The sequence below is a fragment of the Lolium perenne genome, chromosome 2 (assembly GCF_019359855.2).
Source record: "Lolium perenne isolate Kyuss_39 chromosome 2, Kyuss_2.0, whole genome shotgun sequence".
NCBI classification, from domain to species: domain Eukaryota; kingdom Viridiplantae; phylum Streptophyta; class Magnoliopsida; order Poales; family Poaceae; genus Lolium; species Lolium perenne.
The window spans coordinates 187,085,662-187,103,666 of record NC_067245.2 but is presented as its reverse complement, the minus strand read 5'-3'; the positions used below and the strand labels follow the sequence as shown (position 1 = coordinate 187,103,666).

Sequence of the window (18,005 nt, the reverse complement as noted above, 5' to 3'; positions counted from 1 at the left end):
CTGAGGAGGTCATCACTCCTGAAGAAGAATGGCTCTCTAAGCATGGCAATGTGACTGAGTTTGAACAGCTTGGGCTTCCCGGTCCTTCTCGCCGTCGGCGCCCTCCTAGTGATGATGTTGAGCCCGCCGAGTCTGAAGACGATGAAGAGACGGAGGATGAGTGAGCTCTCATGGGACGTTGTAGCATCGCTTCTTTTCTCCTTTTTGGTGTCTTGATGCCAAAGGGGGAGAAGAAGGTCTAGTAGGACTTGCACGGGATTTGCTAGGGTGGTTTGAGGGCACAGGCATTTGCTTTTTATCATTCCGTTAAAGCTTGTGTCCTCCATTTATCTTCTATGTTATGTTGAACCTTATCTTGTGTTTTATGTGTCCTATGTGTGGTGGGCAAGTCTTTTTAGTTGGTGAACTATTGCTATGGTTTCGGTATTCTATATGATTAAGAGTATTGTCATTGATTGGTATGGTCATCTTATATCTCATATGGTCTATGGATTTATCTCAAATTGATACTTGATGTGATTATGGGATTCTTGTTCATGATATTGAGGCTATTGTCTTGAAATGTTAAGGATGTCAGTATGAAAGGGTATGATCTTAACTTGTCATCTTTTATCTTTTCCCATACATTATATGTCTTTTGTCTTATGAGCATTGTGCTTACTATCTTGTAAGTTGAAGTTTCTCTATACCTAATGTGTGCATATATATATTCTTGCACTAAATTTCTCGCATGCACACATCTAGAGGGAGTTTCTCTCTTCTGTCAAACATATAGATATTCTTGCTCTATTCTTTGCAAAATCCCGGTATTGTCATCAAACACCAAAAAGGGGAGATTGAAAGAACATTTCATGATCTCTGAGTTTTGTGTGTTTGTTAACAACACCGATGACAATTTAACCGTGTGCTAAGTGGTTTACAGTTTAGGAAAAGATATCACAGGAAAATCTCGACTCACTCAAAAAGGAAGAAAAGAAGGAGGAACATGGAGACTGGCTCAGGCCGGCACTGCCGGCAACACCGGGCCGGCACTGCCGGTGTGTGTGCCCCGGCACTGCCGGCGACTCCAGGCCGGCACTGCCGGTGAGTGCACCCCAGCACTGCCGGCGTTTCTGGCCCGGCACTGCCGGCATGCCTGTCTGGCTGCTGTTTCGAAAATGTGGCCGGCACTGCCGGCGTCTCAAGGCCGGCACTGCCGGCGATTCGTCTCCAACGGGCAGAAAAGCTGGGGGGGTATAAATACCCCCCTTCACCTACCTTGGAAGGTAGCTCAAACCCTAAGATCTTTATCCTCCATTGCTGAGCCACCAAGAACACCAAAATAGCCAGATCTCCTCCCTCAACCACCCAAATCACTTGTGCTTTGGAGAATCGAAGGAGAAGACCCCGATCTACATCCTCACCGAAGCGTTTCTCATTTCCCCCTCTTATGCTTGAGGGCCCCTTTGCTAGTGCTCCTCTTTGGATCCCTAGTTGATTTGTGTTGATGTATTGTTGATTGATTCTTGTGTTGTAACAGATTTGGGAGCCTCCAATTCGGTTGTGGATGTGTGCCCCAAGAACCTTGTAAAGGCCCGGTTTCCGCCTCGAGGAAATCCCCTAGTGGAAGTGGGCTAGGCCTTCGTGGCGTTGCTCACCGGAGATCTGAGTGAAGCCTTTGTGGCTATTGGTTTGGCTTTCGTAGCAACCACACTCCTCCAAACGTAGACGTACCTTCTTGCAAAGGAAGGGAACTACGAGAATCATCTCCGTGTCATCGCGTGCTCCACTCTCGGTTACCTCTATCCTATTCTATCTCTTATATTGCTTAGCTATATCTTGCTTAGTTGTTTGCCTTGTCATATAGGTAAATTCACTTAGTTGCATATCTAGAGAATTTACCTTTGTGTCAAGCCTAAATTGAAAAAGAACTAATAATTGGTTAGCACCTATTCACCCCCCCTCTAGGTGCGGCATACGATCCTTTCAACTCCCCTGCTTGGACAAGAGTTCACAGCTTTTCAAACTTCTACCCGGAACCACGAAAAGTTCAAACGGCTCCGCCAATCTTGGCGCCATTTTCGGGCGATTTGAGCGGTAACTTATCCTTAGCCATTTTTACCGCTTAGGGTTTTTGACACGTGTCGATCATCCAACGGCGCGACGCTTGCGTTCCGACCACAGGATGCGGAGCACGAATCTCCTCCCCTCGGCCTATAAATATCCGCCGTTCACCCTAATCACCCCATTCGCCCCCTTTTCATCTCTCGCACAGCGCCGCCTCCGAGCTCCTCCTTCGTCGCACCGGAGTCCACCGGAAGTTCGCCGGAGCCGTTTCACCGCCGTGCGCTGTTCTTCATGTTCTTAAGTCCAGCGAGCCACCGCAGCAAAACCTCACTGCCGGCGACTCCGACCACCGCAGAAGCTATTCCGGTAAGCCCTCAAGCTTCGCCTTCTCGCCGTAGTTGGTAGGGATGAATAGGGTATCAACGTCGGATCCGGCTAAGTTAGGTATCTTCGCATTTTTCTTTTCAGATGTCTTCTTCAACTCCGCCTCCCTCCTCCGAGCCGATTATGGCGACGCCCATCTCCTCCGCTCCTCCCCTTTCATCCCAGTTCAGCTGGAACCCTCAAAGGATTCCAGCAAGAACATCGAGGGAACATCTGCCAACCCAGAAGAAACAGCGGGGGCAAAACAAATGGAAAAGAAGGCGGAAGAAGCAACCGCTAAAAAATCTAAGGCTCGCGTGCGAGATAGCGAAGCCAAGGGAAATGGTGGCCCTGCACCACCATAGAGACTGAGCTCCACAACCTCGAGGCGGAGGGTTTTTTGAGGCCCGGGTCCTGGCGGACACTTCCGGGTTCATTGGCTCCAGCTCCCGAAGCCGGAGAGATGGTGGTGACCAAGGCGCTTGTGGAGCGTGGCTTCTCCTTTCCGCCTAGCGACCTCTTCACTGAAGTTCTAAAGGCGTATGGGCTCCAGCCTCACAACATATCTCCGAATAGCATCCTGGCCATCAGCAATCACGTGACTCTGTGTGAAGGGATCCTGGCCTTCACACGACGTAGATGGAAGGCGGATCCTTGACGTACTGGATCCGGGTTCCTCATGGGCCTTCAAGGATCCGGCCTCCTCCGAAGGTCGGTTAGGATCCGGCTTCCCGATCCTGGGCTGGACTTCATCCCTCATGATCAACAGCAACTGGGCCGCCCGATGGGCCACATGCCACATCACTGTCACTATCGATGGGCCACCCGGACTTGCCGGATCTAGGCACTATCGATGGTACACCCATGAAGTATACCCACAACATTGGGCGTGGTCGAGGCCGAGGTCGTAGAGGAAGGCGTGGTGGGAGAGGCGGAGTCAGCAGCCACTGTCCTCATCACCATCGTTGTCCCCATCGCAACCATGTCGCCCGAGCCCATCGCCATCGACCTCTACGGTTTCGAGTTCGGCGTCACCATCCACGTGGGCATGAAGAGGTTGCGTCTGCACCAGAAGTTTGCATGATCGTCGATGGGCAAGAGCCCCACGTCATCGTATCGTGTATGGCTAGCGGCGGTCATCGTATCGCGTATGGCTAGCGGTGCGACGAGGTGTTTTTTGACGACCAAGGTCATATGTACCTCTGCTACGGCTGGAGGCGGTTTGCCCGCGCGCACGCCATTGAAGTCGGGCACTTCATCGGCATCAAATACGAGGGCCACGACATGCTCATCGTCGCGGCAACAAGACCATGTGCCGCAACCACTAGGGCATGACGAAGAAGATGGAGTCTTGTACCATGTTTTTGTTAATTTCTACTAGTTTATTGTACCAATTTGCTTTAACCAATTTTGTCTCCAAATATATATGTAATTTAAGATTTTTGTACACAATTGCCTCAACACCAGACGGAATAGGTCAGCCACAATTTAACCGTGGGCTGGCTCAAACGGATCAAAAAGAATTTAGGTCTCTGTTTTGGTTCGCCGAGCGGCCGAGATGCCCTCGGTCCAGTCTGAAGGCACTAAAGTGAGTGCGTCCACTAATCGGCAGCCATCGCTGACTTCCATGTCGATGCTTGTCTGCTGGCTCTCCTTCGTGAAACATCCACATTGGTGCCGCCGGGTAAGGAGGACGTGGGTCCTCCCTGTCAGGGAAACGAAGTAACTGTGAGCAGGATCTAAAACGGACCAGCGGGTGGGGCGAATTGGCGACTGCAGGAATTCATTGCGCTTGCAGTGGTCCCACGCGTCAGTCAGAAGGGAACATGGTGGCAAGGCGTATTGAAGGGCATTGATACCGACATTGAATTCCCAGCACCCCCAAACTCGTCTTTCCTCACGTCTACTCCAAGACATGTACCCCAAAAGCTCTCATTTTGGTCAAATCACTCGCACCTAGCAATGGCCATCAAACAATGTTACGAGCAAACTAACCATATGCCGAAACCCATCCAACTGGTCGCATCGGATTTTTCTTGTAGCACAACCTTTATCACATTTTTTTCTCGGATATCGAGCGGACAATCACAAATTGTAGATTCAAATGTGGTTGTTGGATTGTGATTTCAAATTAGAATGATGCGGACTCGGACTAGGAACAAGAGTAGCCGGGTAACTACTCTCATAGATAGATAACTATATCCGTAGCAGAACTTAAGAGAGATTTGACCTTTCGGTCTTGCAAGAGTCAATCTCTTAAGAAAATAGAGACGAAAATTCAATTCGGCTCCCAGGTGCGTATGCTCCCTATACCAAAAAATTATATTTTGAGTTGTCGAAATTTTTTGATAAAAATTCTACATGTACATCTCCATAATATATGTGCATTCGTCAAGTTTCATGAAAAAATAATATTTTTTGTGGTCTATGTAAAAAAGACAAAATTTATCTTGTAAAAAGTATTATTTTTAGCACTGAGTTTTGTCTTTTTTACACACGTCACATGACAAGTTCATTTTTTATGAAACAACTTTGTAAGCGCGTAGCACGGGAAGATGTACGTGCGAATTTTTTGTTTTCATTTTTTTGAAATTCAAAATATGTGTAAGATGAATTTTAAAATAGAGGGAGTATATGCTCCCATGTTCCAAAACACCACTCCCAGAGAGAGACATGATTTAGAGTAGAAACTCAAACATGGACGGAATGGTATAAGTATAAAATTTCACTTTGAGCCATCAATCAGTCGGTGCTAGAATTCAGAGCTAGACATACCAAGTGAAATCAGTAAATCAATTGCTAATTGTGCCATTAAACTTGACGTTTTACTCAAATTTTGGATAATCCAATTCAATGCATTTGGATAATGCTATTTTTTTTTGGATAACCCATACATGCGTGCTATTTGCTATTGTGTATCCTACAACATATCTTGCGCGACTTTGGAATCAAATATCTTTATCCACCGGGTTATTTAAAATCTGATATGGATACTTTAAATGGATCCAAAGCCGGATTCAGCGTGGAAATTACCGCACCAGTTTACACGCCCTATACACATACATTTTCGAGAAAAAACATTTTTTAGACTTGTGCAAAAAAAATTGGTGCTCCAGGAGTTCTTTTTACAACATTGCCTTTGTTATATTTTTTAACAGGACATAAAGTGGAGTATGTCTTTTCTTTATCTTAATTTTTGGGCATGCAAAACACACAAACAAAATGATGTAGATTTTGTTGAATTTTGCTAAAGGTTCAAGGTTTATTTTTCATCCAGAGCATGTGCTACCACCTCCTTCCTCTAAATCTAGTTAAGTATACTCAACTTGTCGCTTAAGGAATAAACTAGGGACACACCAATTGTTGACTTAAGCAAGTGTTGACCTATGGCAAAGTTGACATTTTATCACCATAGTGCACCTAATACACACTGAGAATTAGTGTACAAGTAATATGCATCACTTTATCGACTACATATTATATGGAGTACCACATCTTTCATTTTTCTTCATTGCTTAGCATTTACAACTTGTCTTTTATATTGTTGAAAGAAGAAAACAATGTCCAGTCTAGTCTTATGCCGTGTGCATTTGGCAATTAGCGGCGCTTCCCTAGCTGTCCACTTTCTCCGCTTCCCTTTCTTCTCAAGCAGCGCTTCTCTCTGAGTCTCCTCTCTTCGTCCTTTCCCACCTCGCCGTTGCAGCAGCCGCCTCCGCCCCGGCCCGCTGTCCCCTGCCGCCGCCGGATGGGGCCTGCCGGCCGGCTCCTCGCGGCAGCCACTCTCCTCTCCAGCCTCTGTGAGTATCCCTTGCTGATCCGCTGCCTAGCTAGCTTCTGATGCTTCACTTTCTTGCAAGTTAATTCAGTGTACCCAGCGGCCGGACCACGTACTGCTTAGTTCTACCTAGCTTCTGTGCATTCTCTGTGCTGGGTGGAGCTCGGATTGGTGGAAATTCTGGTTGCAAGGAGAGAAAGAAGCGCCTGATTTGCGGTCCCAATTTTCGAATGTGCAGGTTTACATGGGCTGCCGGGGAATTCCGGCCGCGCATTTGCTCATAGTGGACCGGTGCTCCACCGGGTCGACCACGCAGAGGAAGAAGACGACAGCGGCGGCCTCATGCCAGAGCTCTCACCGACAGGCTCTCCCCAGCCCTTCGTCCCCTTCCTCGCGCCTGCCCCTCTCGCGCCGTTCTACAACAACACCACGCCCAAGCTGTCAGGTCTGAACCCCCTCTACATTTTTATGGGAAGCAATGCAAGATCGATGCATTGTGTACATCAAATTCAACTAATACGGCTTCAGCAAATGCAAGATCGTTTCTAGCCTGTCAGTGTCAGGTTAAGGTGTGAGCCTTAAAATTCTTTCCCTCAATGTAGGCAAATGTGCGCTGAACTTCACCGCCATCGATAGCCTGATGACCACCACGGCCGTCGATTGCTTTGCCCTGTTCGCCCCGTTCCTTGCCAATGTCATTTGCTGTCCGCAGCTCCAGGCCACTCTCACCATCCTGATAGGACAGTCGAGCAAGCAGACAGGCTCCCTCGCGTTGGACCCCACTGCTGCCAACTACTGTCTGTCTGATGTACAGCAGCTGCTCATGAGCCAGGGTGCGAGCGACGATCTCCACAGCATTTGCTCGGTTCATCTCTCCAATGCCACCGAGGGGTCGTGCCCGGTCAGCAGCGTCGATGCGTTTGAGAGCGTCATCGACTCGTCAAAGCTCCTCGAAGCCTGTCGGAAGGTGGATCCTGTTAACGAGTGCTGCAGCAAAACATGCCAGAACGCTATAAACGATGCTGCCCAGAAAATCTCTTCCAAGGACGCTGCGTTGACAAGCAACACTGGGGGTTCCAAAGTTGACAGTTGCAGGAATGTTGTACTTAGATGGTTATCCAGCAGGCTGGAGCCATCGCCTGCATCCAAGATGCTAAGGCAGATATCAAACTGTAATGTCAATGAAGGTACGTTCAAGTTAACAACTTGCATAAATGCGCATTATCATGCCATCAGCCAGTACATTTTACTCTTTTAGAATGACTACATACATCTATCCTAGAAAAAATAATACTGTAGATGCACAAAGATAGTTTGCGTGATTAAGTGTGGAATATCACAAATCTTTTCATGGCTATAGAGGTAAGAAAAGGCTACTAACAGACATTTAGCTTTAAGCATCATATTTTATTTGCTCAAAACAAATACCTTACTTTATAGCAAGGCAAATAAATTTTCTTACAAGGGTCATTTGAATTTTCCATTTGACCGAACAAATCACTGGAATTAGGACACTGAGTTATTTTCACTTCAGTGTTCACGTTATTAATATGCACAGGTTCTTGCAATATGCGGGCCATTACCCACTAAGGTGTACATCAGAATTGTCACAAATTTATAAAAAAGTTTTTTGTAATCTGCTTTGGGAAACATGTGAAATACCTGGATATATTTATATTTTTGTTTACTATTTATTTATTTATTTATTATTTTCATTAAATATCTGACTTTTTTTTTGTTCGTTTCAACCTTCAAGTTTGCCCACTAAGCTTCCCAGACACAAGTAAGGTAGCAAAGGAGTGTGGTGGTACAGTGAAGAACTTTACTGTATGTTGCGAGGAGATGGACAGTTATGTATCTCACTTGCAAAAGCAAAGTTTCATCACAAATTTGCAAGCTTTGGATTGTGCCTCATCCCTTGGGAATAAATTGCAAAAGATGAATGTCAGCATAGATGTTTATAGCACGTGCCAAATAACTTTGAAAGATTTTTCACTTCAAGGTAAGTTAAACAGTATCATTCAGTTAGATATATGTGTTAGAATCCTATTTAATTTCCATCTTATGTTATCTTAACAACTGAACTAATGCACTTTATTTCTTTTGTACGTGTGTGTTTGACAAACTCCCCAATGATTTGGCATATAGTTGGATCTCAAGGTAATTGAACATTTCAAATTCTTATGATTTTTTTGCCAGTGTACATGTTTTGTTTTCCTAGAAAAATAATGATTAATCTTTGCCTAAAGCAGTATTTCTTTCAATTTTGGCTGATGTTGCATGTTTCAGAATGCTTGTGTTGTCAACCACTGTATCGAATAAAAGTAACAGTATGTATATTAATAGGAAGTCAGGAACCTAAATATCGAATCATCTTAATTTTCTTAAGGGGTTAAACATTGAGACCTTTACTAAAGGTGGATGTAAAAATGGGAGCAATTTCAACGATCAGCTTGTAGCAATGTTTGCGATCCATAGAGATATAAACTAATAGCGGACATTTTCCTATTGAATCAGCAATGTGAGTCAGTTGTCAATACGGACCATAGATTCATAGTAAGTAGTCTCAACCAGTGTAGAGGACTCCAATTGCCACCATGTGAAGATGGATTTGTAACTCGAATTTCAAGTCTTAATGTGCTCATTTTAATTCCTAAGTAAAAACCAATAGAACTCTTCACTACCTTATTTTGCGGTGAAACAATACTTATATGATGTGCATTTATAGTTTCTCTCCACCTAGATGAGCAAATTAATTACTCCCGTCGTCCCAATTTATATGGTGCCCACGCAATTTGAAGTTCAAGTTTGACCTATGAAATGAGGGTTATGTGCTATAAAAATTATACCATTGCAAGTATATTCAGAAGAAGTTTCCAATGGTATAACATTTATGGCGCATAGCTAATATATTATTGGTCTTATTGATGGTTAAAGTTAAACCTCCAAGTACTAGGGCACCATATAAGTAGGGAAGGAGGGAGTGTCAATAAGGTATCATTTTTGGGTAAGAGTAGTACTAGTTACAACAAATTTCGCACCATTAACTTGCAAAACTGCATGACAAACTAAAGTTTATTCATTGTGGCTGATTTGTGCTTTGTGGTTGAATACAGAATCTGGATGCCTCCTTCCAAGTATGCCTTCAGATGCATCATTTGACCCTTCTTCTGGGATTAGTTTCACATGTGATCTGAATGACAACATCGCGGCCCCATGGACATCTTCTTTGAAACCGTCAGCTTCATCATGCAGTAGATGTATGTTATCTACCTGTGGTTCTGATTATGCCTTCCTATTAGCCAGAGTATATCCACATGTTCACAAGTTAAAATTATTAGTGAGAAACTGAGAATGTGCTACGCAGTTATGAATTTACAAATTGAAACCTTTTGTCTAGCTCTACTGTACTATCCGATCTCCCTTCTGCTGAAATAAATTATCGATAGGCTTTTTTAATTACTAAATTACTTGTACTTTCTACAAAAAAAACCTGGTTTATAAAGTTGTGCTGCTAACAGTGGAGCCAAGTAGTTGTGAAACTGGAGTAGTTAAATATGCCTTTACAGTTGCAGCGTGTCACAAGCTTCCTGCATGTTTTGTTGCTTTTATTTAGGTTAGGCTCCTTACCTTTTGATCACCTTGTCTACAGCTCCTGCTCCTGGTCCTGGTCCTGGTCCTAGTATCCCAGAGAGGCCTTCAGCAACATCGGCACAAAATGGTAATCTGACGACACGCTCATTTTTCTCTCCCCATTCTGGTGCATTGGTATTCGGAAGATGTGGAAGTGATTATTCTTCTTCTTTTTCCAGGTGTGAGCCAGAACAGGCTGGAGCTTAGCCTAGTCATTTGTTTGTGCACCCTTCTGGCTGCTCTTTTACTACAAGTCTAGTCCACTCCAATTTTTTCAAATATTCAGGTTGAGGAGAGCTGATTGGAACTGTGAACCGCGGAGTTTTGCTTGTGCTTGGCCATCACACCGAACCATTGTAACCGGTAGTAATTAGCTGAATTTGCTGTAAGCTATAAAATGATACTAGTGATCTAACACTCTAATTTATTATGCCTTTGTATAGCGAGTAGCGAGAAAGAAGAGGGGGCTTTCAGAATTCTGCATGACAATTCGACTAAAGTTTTGTGGGTGTCACGTTACGATTGGTTTTCTGCCATTGCTTAGCCTGATAGCCTCCACATTGTTTGTTGATGTTTGACGCGTCAACAAATCTGAATCATTCTCGAGAATGATCTCCCCTAAATGTGGTCAGGCCTTGCTCGCCTGATTGGCAGATGAGAATCATGTTGTTGTGTTGTGTCGGCACCAAGTCTGAATAATAGCGCAGTGCAGATCACCAGGTTCCAGAAACAGACCTGTTTCTGAATAGCGTTGGACAGATTGGTTACCCTGAGATTACACCATGCACGCATCTCAGTAAAGGTATAGTTATACGATCAGGTCAAGTGCACAGCAAGCCTGCGATCCAACAGCAGCATGTATAGCTTGTGGAACAGAGTTCGGGGCCATGAACATAGGGGGACCAAATCAAACAAACAATCGATGATCTTATAGTGGAGGCTACTACACTTTACGATGAGTGGGAGCTTGGGATGGCGAGATCTAGATAGGTGTTAACTATAGTTTAATAATCAGGGTTGGGCATGATCCAACTCTCCTTGTAGCCCACATCAGCAACACTGGCACATCAACTGCTTGATAGCATTCCTTCCTATTGTACTTCACCATCCTGCGAGAAATATTCCCCTCCCCTATCATGCACGGTCACTTCCATCAGCAGCACCAAACCAACCATATATCCATGGCAGGCATGTAGCTAGCTTAAGACATGTGCTGGTGGCATCTCGATCTTGCGCTATATTGTCGAGAAAAGAGAGTGATAGATTCCCCGTACAAAGAGGCGATGACACCCTCGTCGTATGTAGGCCAGGACCAAGCTACACAATTCTAATGTTCTTGGGCTGCGAAAAAATGAAAAGAGGGATGATGGCAGTTTGGCAGCACGCACGACGTACGGCCGTTGAAGCCGATGCCAATCACTCTGATAATATTGTTATTCTCTCACGTCCACGTCTGGCTTCAGCGTGCTCCCAACTGGACAATGGAGTCTGCCGAACTCAAGAACCGTGCACACGTCGGCAGGTCTACTCGACCGTCGCACAGCGTCTGGCCAGACCACTGCCGGCGCGGGCCATCTCATAAGTAGCCATTGGAAATTCAGACTGTTTTCTATCAGGTCAGGGTCAGACAGTCAGATCAGAATCAGATCCGATCAGGTGGTAACATTGAGGTTTGATATTCCTTTGTGGTGGTTTTGTTCATTCAGCAAATAAACTCGAGAATTTAGGATGGAAAAAATGTCTGAAATCAAGAACCATATACAGTGAGATTAACCGTGAGCGGTTAAAAGATTTGATGGACAGCAAGGTTGAAAATTGGGTATTTGAAATGGCAAAGCACATGCACTCATCACCATGGTATCTCTCCTAGATCTACCTAATTAAAGGAAATTAGAAGGAAAGAAAAAGAAAAGCACTGTATTGTCTGTCTCTCTCTTCGTTCCTGTGATGGCCTCCGTCTCGTCACACATGGCATGTGCATGCAGATGCGGAAAGAAATCGCCACCCAAAAACGGCGACCAATAACTCCCTGCCACCTTCCAATCTCCCCACCTCCATGATCCCATGACCCCCTCCTGCGCCACACATCGTCGTCGGAGCCCGTGCGCGGACGCTCCACGGAGGAGGTGTCGCGGCAATGCAGCCGCCGGGATCGTCGCCGCCACACCCACGGCCACCGCAAGGGCGCTCGCCGCCGGCCTCTGGAGGCTGCGCCACGCCGAGCGGCAGGCGGCCAGCACAGACGCTCGGCGGCGACACCATGCTCCGGTAAGCGCAGTCCCTGCCTCCCTCCCTCTGATCGGATCGTCGCCTTGCGTTGCGTTGCTGCGATCCTCCGATCGTCTGACCATTTTGGGGATTGTTCTTCTTCATTCAAGATTGATTCTTTCCGTTCTTGATCTCGGGCATAGGAAGAAATATAAGGACTCTTGGTTTGACCGTAGTACTAGGCTGTAATTATCTTTTATATTTGGGTCATGTCATGGTTGAGTGTTCTTGATCCTTCCTTGCACAATGGTCAAAATCGGGTGGCACTTTTGACCTCTGATCCCCAGAATGGTCAAAGCTGGTTTTATACACTTTTGACCTCTGATCCTTTCTTACAAATGGCGCCATACGGTTTGATTATGTATTCTCTGTTAATTTTTCTCTGTTCATAAGGTAGGCATTTGTCTGCCAATTCAGGGCCAAAATCCGCTTCCTCTTCTTTTTTACATTCTCTTTTGTTTGATTAGGTTCAAAACTGTTTCAGTTAATTAGCATGATTGTTTGTTAATGATCACCATTTTCACCTGGATTTTTACTCCTCCATTAATTACTGCCCCAAAATATAGTGTACAACCACTCAGAAGTCAGAAAACCACATGTCTTCAGTGAGACACTGCCATGATACAAGTGTTATAAATTTAACGTGGGGTATTGATTATCAATACATTGATTACCAAGGGAATCCAAAGACCGGGTGAACCCGATAATTTTCCACATTTGTTTTCCAAAACCCGCACTAATGTTCAACTTTTGATCCACATCTGTTTCCCAAAATCCGCACTAGTGTTCAACTCTTGATCCACAATAGTCACTAGTGCCTAACTCTTGATTGAAATTTTCCATCAGAGATCAGTTAAGGAGATATAACCGCTATATATGACTCTGATTGGATATGTATGTTACTAACAATTGCTTCTATCTTCTTCATTGTCAGCATAGCCCTCGGCATCGACGGAAAGCGAAGCTCGGCAACATTAGTAAAACTCGGTGCGGTTTCGGTGTCGGTATCCAATGCAGATATCACAGCATCTTAGACAAGGTAGTAAGTAGTGTATAACTGTGTGTTTCTTGTGTGGCATATAAACCCATGAACTGATCGTCATCTAACATGAGCGTTCATTGATTAGATCGATGCCTGCGCGGTGGAAATGCCATATGGTTGCTCCATGGAGAAGGCAACGAAATGGGACCAGCACGTATGTCTGCACAACACCTTGGGTTCACATGTCCACCATCACGCCCGTGCAACGCCGGTTCACGCCCACGCGACGTCGACGGCGGTGGTGGCGCTGGAGGCCGAGCTTGAGAAGGCTCGTGCACAGATCGAGGATCTGGAGGACGAGAAGCGCGTGATGAGGAAGAAGGTGGAACGGTTCCTGAAGAAGCTGGCGAAGGAGAAGTCGTCGTGGAAGAGCAGGGCGCGGGACGCGATCGCGGCGCTGAAGGAGGACGCCAAGGCGGAGAGGAACCACCGGCGGCAGCTGGAGGCGGCGAACGGGAAGCTGATGAAGGAGGTGGCGGAGGCGAAGGCGTCGGCGAAGCAGGCGTCGCAGAGCTACGAGATGGAGCGGAAGGCGCGGGAGATGATGGAGGACGCGTGCGAGGAGCTGACCAAGGAGGTGGAGGAGGACCAGGCGGAGGTGGAGCTGCTCCGGCGCGAGTGCCTGGGCATGCGGGAGGAGATGGAGGAGGAGCGGCGGATGCTGCAGATGGCGGAGGTGTGGCGCGAGGAGCGCGTCCAGATGAAGCTCTCCGACGCCAAGGTGGCGCTCGAGCAGAAGTACTCCCAGCTCAACAGGCTGCAGGCCGAGATGGAGTCGTTCCTGCGGAGAGACGGCAAGAGCGCCGACGCCAGCAGCGGCTCCGCCGCGCTGCGGGAGGCGCGGATGATCAGCGAGGCGGCGAGCTCCGTCCGGCTCCGCGGCGTCAAGGAGCTGAACCATCAGAATTCTCATGCCCCGGAGGACGTGGATCGAGTGTTCCAGCACTTTTGCCGGAAAGAAGAGAACAACGGCGCCGCCAATGGCGGCAGCCCGGCGAGCCCCGCTGCGTCTAACGTTCACTCTGTCAGCCCGGCCACCGACATATTCTTGGAAAAACTCGACGGCGACGGCTCACTCAGCTGGGGCACTCCCGGCCGTGACCGACGACGCGATTCTTCTTCTTCGGCTGGAACCAGCACCGACCGTTCGGTGGCGCGAGCAGGCAAGAATGCGCCAGCTCTGTCTAATGGCAGTGGAAGCCGAGGCGGCAGTGGGCTCACCGTCACCGATCCTCCAGGCGTGAGCAGGATTGGCGCTACGGGCAAGAATACGGCATTGATAAGGCGGCTCTGGAGGTCAGCGATCAGCGAAAGCAGGAAGCTGAAAACAGCAGGATCTGCATCCGTAGGGACGACGACGACGACGACACAGACGCCGTCTTCGGAACAGAGGTCCACCGTGATCACCCCGACATTGCCGGTTGGGGAGCAGTGCAGTTCATCCTACTCCGTGAAACCGGGGAGGATCCGTGAAGCGAAAGGATTGGCGCGAGGAGGAGGCTCAGACAAGCAAAAGCAAAGCCTTCAGGAGAAGCTTATGGAGGCTAGAATGGACGATCACAGCAAGCCATTGCCTGCTCTGCAGCCAAGCAGAAGAATCCGTGCTGCTAGCGGCGTGCAAATGACTACTAATTGAGATCGATTATCTATACGGATCATTCAAAATCTCGAGATATATATACATGGTTGTGACTCGCAACCTCACCGTGCACAATATTTTGATTAGTATCTGCACATGGTAGATGTATACAGATATACGTATCAAAACATTCTTCATCCTGGTTTGTGCGTTTCAGTCTCCTCCGGTCATGTGTACATACATTATTTATACAGATATGCTAACTGTGGTCGTAGTTCTATCTAACTGAGGCTTATTCGTCCTTCATATGTGAGGCAAAGGCAGAATGCCTGAGTTAACATTGTGATGTAACTGAATTTTCTGCGTATCCTGTAGTCTTCAGACGAAAGGAAAACATGTGTAAGTATATTTGTTGCTCCAGCATTTGGCAATGATTTTTTATACAGTTATAATCTGTAGATGCATCTGTGAATAGATAGCATCTGATGGTACCATGTTTGTAGTCTTACGATGATTGCAAAGCAAGATGGGGCACTTAAAACAGTTGACACTTCTGTACATGAAGCTGACAAGTCTCTGTGGGCCAAATTAGAAATTAGTGAAGGGCCTGGTGTAGGCTTCAGGAAAGTGACTTGAGCAGCCCAGAGGCCAGCCCATAAATTGCATGTCAGACAGAAAAATGTGAATCATGATGTTAAATACCTTTCATTATTTTTTCCCCAAAATAAATTTTTCAGGAAAGGTAGCTCTCTTTATTACTCAATAAGTATTGGTACAATGTGTGTATCAGGTGGGTTCAGCAGCCACGAACGATGACCCTGATACAGATCCAAAGAGCTACGAGCTAGATCATGGGAATGCCCATTAGACACTCTATTTTCATGAATAAAACTAACCACCATAAATTCACTACTATGAGATCTTATTTCATTCAAAACAGTACTAAAACTGGGGCGGTAATTCTTCTTCAAAGCTGTAATCACTTCGAGGCAATCTGAAGCGATCACACATTTAGAAACCTGAAGATAATTTGCCAACGCACATGCAATTGATTCAAGAATTGCAGGTTCAGAAATTCCTAGGCAAGCAAGGACTGAGGCTCCCATATACTGTCCATCAGGACTGCAGCAAATGTACTGATGGGCTAGTTGACACAAAAATAAGTGCTTCCAGGTTGTCAGTTGGCCTTGGTGCCACACGGTCAATTTGTTTTAGGCCATGCATTTGGTGCTGCAAATTTGCAGCACAAGAGGCAAAAATTGAGGGTGCCCTATTTTTTACATCATCTATGAGGCCCTGTTTTTGGCCTTTCATAACCCTAAAAATCAGTTTTTTGAGCATCAAATTTATTTTTCATTATTTGTTGGAGATGCTCTAACTGATATGTGAGGCAAAGGCAGAATCCCCAAAATAAACATGATGTTGTAACTGATTTCCTTTGTATCTCTTGTAATCTAAAAAAGAAAGCAAGCACATTTGTTGCTTCAGCATTTGGCAATGCTGTTGAACAGTAGTAGGCTGTAGGTGCATGGGTGAATAGATAGATAGTATCTGATGCTATCTTGTTTAAAGTAGTCTAATGATGATGGTTTTGAAGAAAGTGAAAGCACAAACAGATGAAATTCCTGTACATGAAGCTGGCAAGTCCCCGTGGGCCAAATTAGCAAAGGACCTGCAGTCGCCGAGCAGGCTTCAGGAAAGTGACATGAGGAAACCCAGCCCATACATTGGATATCGGTCTGAACATGTGAATTGGGATGTTAAAAGCCTTGCGTTTCCTAGTTCAATTTTTTTTTTCTTTCAATAATGCTAGTACACACAACACACGCTGCTAAATCTGACAGCAAATTGGGTGATCCATCTTTTCAGATTAGCGGATTGCAGTGTTAATAGCGGCGTGCATGTTAGCATGTATCACATGATGAATCTCCAATTAAGAAAACCACACGCTGAATTATTGATCAGCTTCGGTATGTGCTGTGTATAGATATGATGGACTGAATAACAGAGATGTCCGGCACCCACATATGCGAGGACTGAACATTAGCTAGATGCCTAGAGATCGACACGGATCTGGTCGGCCGGCGCTTTGCTTCGAACCGCTTCCATCTCGACCTGCATTATTGTGCAGCAAACCTTGAGATTTTTACTTACTTCCGGTGATCGATGTGTGGCTGGCCGCAGTTGATAGTACAGTATGGAGCTCAACTCCATTTCTTCTTCACTTTTTGCCGACAGCGACGAGCCGATCGACGGTGAAGCAGCAGTAGCAGTTAAGCCGGATGAGCACGAAGAATGCAACATCTCATGAGCATCCATCCAAGCGAGTGAACCTCAGCTGAGCTCAGACCAAGCAAGAACCAGCAACCAATTTTTCTTTTCTGCTGACAGAGAAAGCAACAACCCGCTAGTACTCGAGTACTAGTACTATTCATACGTGTTGGCGAAACAAGGGGGTCGGGGAGGGCCGGGAGGCCCACCAGGCCCTTTGGCAGCTGCTGGCCGTGGGCCCAGGCCTACTGGAATCTCCTTGGCCCTTTGCCCTCGCTCTGTCTGCTTCCGGAGGCCCACCCTACGCACGCACGCCAAACAACGCTCCTGGCCCACCACGCTCCCAGCTTCACCAATCCTGTTTTTTCCCTTCAAGATTTTCCATTTCTTTTTTCATCCACATAAATCATCGCACAGCAGACTGATTGGACAACGCACCTCTAGCGCCATGATGATCTTCTATCAACACCTTGTTTTTCTTATTGCCACTCGATAAAAGTCCAGCCCTCAAATGATTCGACATGACAGCGTTTATGTTTTTCTAGACAAGTCGCCATCTGAATCTTGGCCTGAAATTTACATATTCCGAAGGTTCTTCTTCCATAAGATCCCCCTGGATCTGTATAAAATTGATAAAGAGAGGGAGGAATCAAACACAAAAAGAAAAGTCGTAAAGCTAAATCATGCGTACGTGTGGTCTGCCTCGGCCAGATGGTAGTAAAATACTGTGATCCACAAGAAGATCCGGCTCCCCTGCCTTGCATCTTGCTGATGTGACCACCACCATTTTTTCCATTGACCCTGGGGAATAGAATCCCTACTATATAACCTTCAGCTTTTTCTTTTTCTAACATTATTATTACTAGCTAGGTCCACCAGCAGCAAAATGGTGAATAGGACTTTCTGTATACCCAGATATTCGATTGCCGACACGGTGCGGCTCAATCTTTGGAACGAGGAAGGATTTGGAACTGAAATAAACTCCAATTCAATGTTATTGTGGCTTACTAGTCCTTACTATTTAATAG

At 46.1% G+C, this 18,005-nt stretch overlaps 2 protein-coding genes across 3 annotated transcripts; both read left to right on the top strand.

Annotated features, from left to right (window-relative positions):
• Positions 1–6,017: 6,017 nt before the first annotated feature.
• Positions 6,018–10,336, top strand: LOC127334141 (uncharacterized GPI-anchored protein At1g61900). Its single transcript, XM_051360563.1, has 8 exons — positions 6,018–6,206; positions 6,423–6,629; positions 6,787–7,371; positions 7,941–8,186; positions 8,333–8,344; positions 9,301–9,444; positions 9,837–9,905; positions 9,997–10,336. The coding sequence occupies exons 1-8, from the start codon at positions 6,155–6,157 to the stop codon at positions 10,074–10,076; spliced, it is 1,395 nt and encodes a 464-aa protein (XP_051216523.1). The 5' UTR covers positions 6,018–6,154; the 3' UTR covers positions 10,077–10,336.
• Positions 10,337–11,764: 1,428 nt separating this feature from the next.
• On the top strand, positions 11,765–14,991 carry LOC127334140 (uncharacterized). Of its 2 annotated transcripts, none has more exons than XM_051360561.2 (3): positions 11,765–12,085; positions 13,020–13,124; positions 13,213–14,991. In XM_051360561.2, the coding sequence occupies exons 1-3, from the start codon at positions 11,882–11,884 to the stop codon at positions 14,761–14,763; spliced, it is 1,860 nt and encodes a 619-aa protein (XP_051216521.1). In that variant the 5' UTR covers positions 11,765–11,881; the 3' UTR covers positions 14,764–14,991. The 2 variants fall into 2 exon arrangements, with proteins under 2 accessions (XP_051216521.1, XP_051216522.1); XM_051360562.2 differs by having other exon boundaries at positions 11,778–12,085; positions 13,025–13,124.
• The last annotated feature ends 3,014 nt before the right edge of the window (positions 14,992–18,005 follow it).

What these genes read in the sequence shown, in the direction of transcription:
- LOC127334140 (XM_051360561.2), top strand. Translation starts at nt 11,882, where the DNA reads ATGACCCCCTCCTGCGCCACACATCGTCGTCGGAGCCCGTGCGCGGAC. An exon ending in GGCGGCGACACCATGCTCCG is followed by an intron (nt 12,086 to 13,019) that starts GTAAGCGCAGTC and finishes CTTCATTGTCAG; the next exon opens with CATAGCCCTCGGCATCGACG. An exon ending in ATCACAGCATCTTAGACAAG is followed by an intron (nt 13,125 to 13,212) that starts GTAGTAAGTAGT and finishes TTCATTGATTAG; the next exon opens with ATCGATGCCTGCGCGGTGGA.
- LOC127334141 (XM_051360563.1), top strand. Translation starts at nt 6,155, where the DNA reads ATGGGGCCTGCCGGCCGGCTCCTCGCGGCAGCCACTCTCCTCTCCAGC. An exon ending in AAACTGTAATGTCAATGAAG is followed by an intron (nt 7,372 to 7,940) that starts GTACGTTCAAGT and finishes TCAACCTTCAAG; the next exon opens with TTTGCCCACTAAGCTTCCCA. An exon ending in AGCAACATCGGCACAAAATG is followed by an intron (nt 9,906 to 9,996) that starts GTAATCTGACGA and finishes TTCTTTTTCCAG; the next exon opens with GTGTGAGCCAGAACAGGCTG.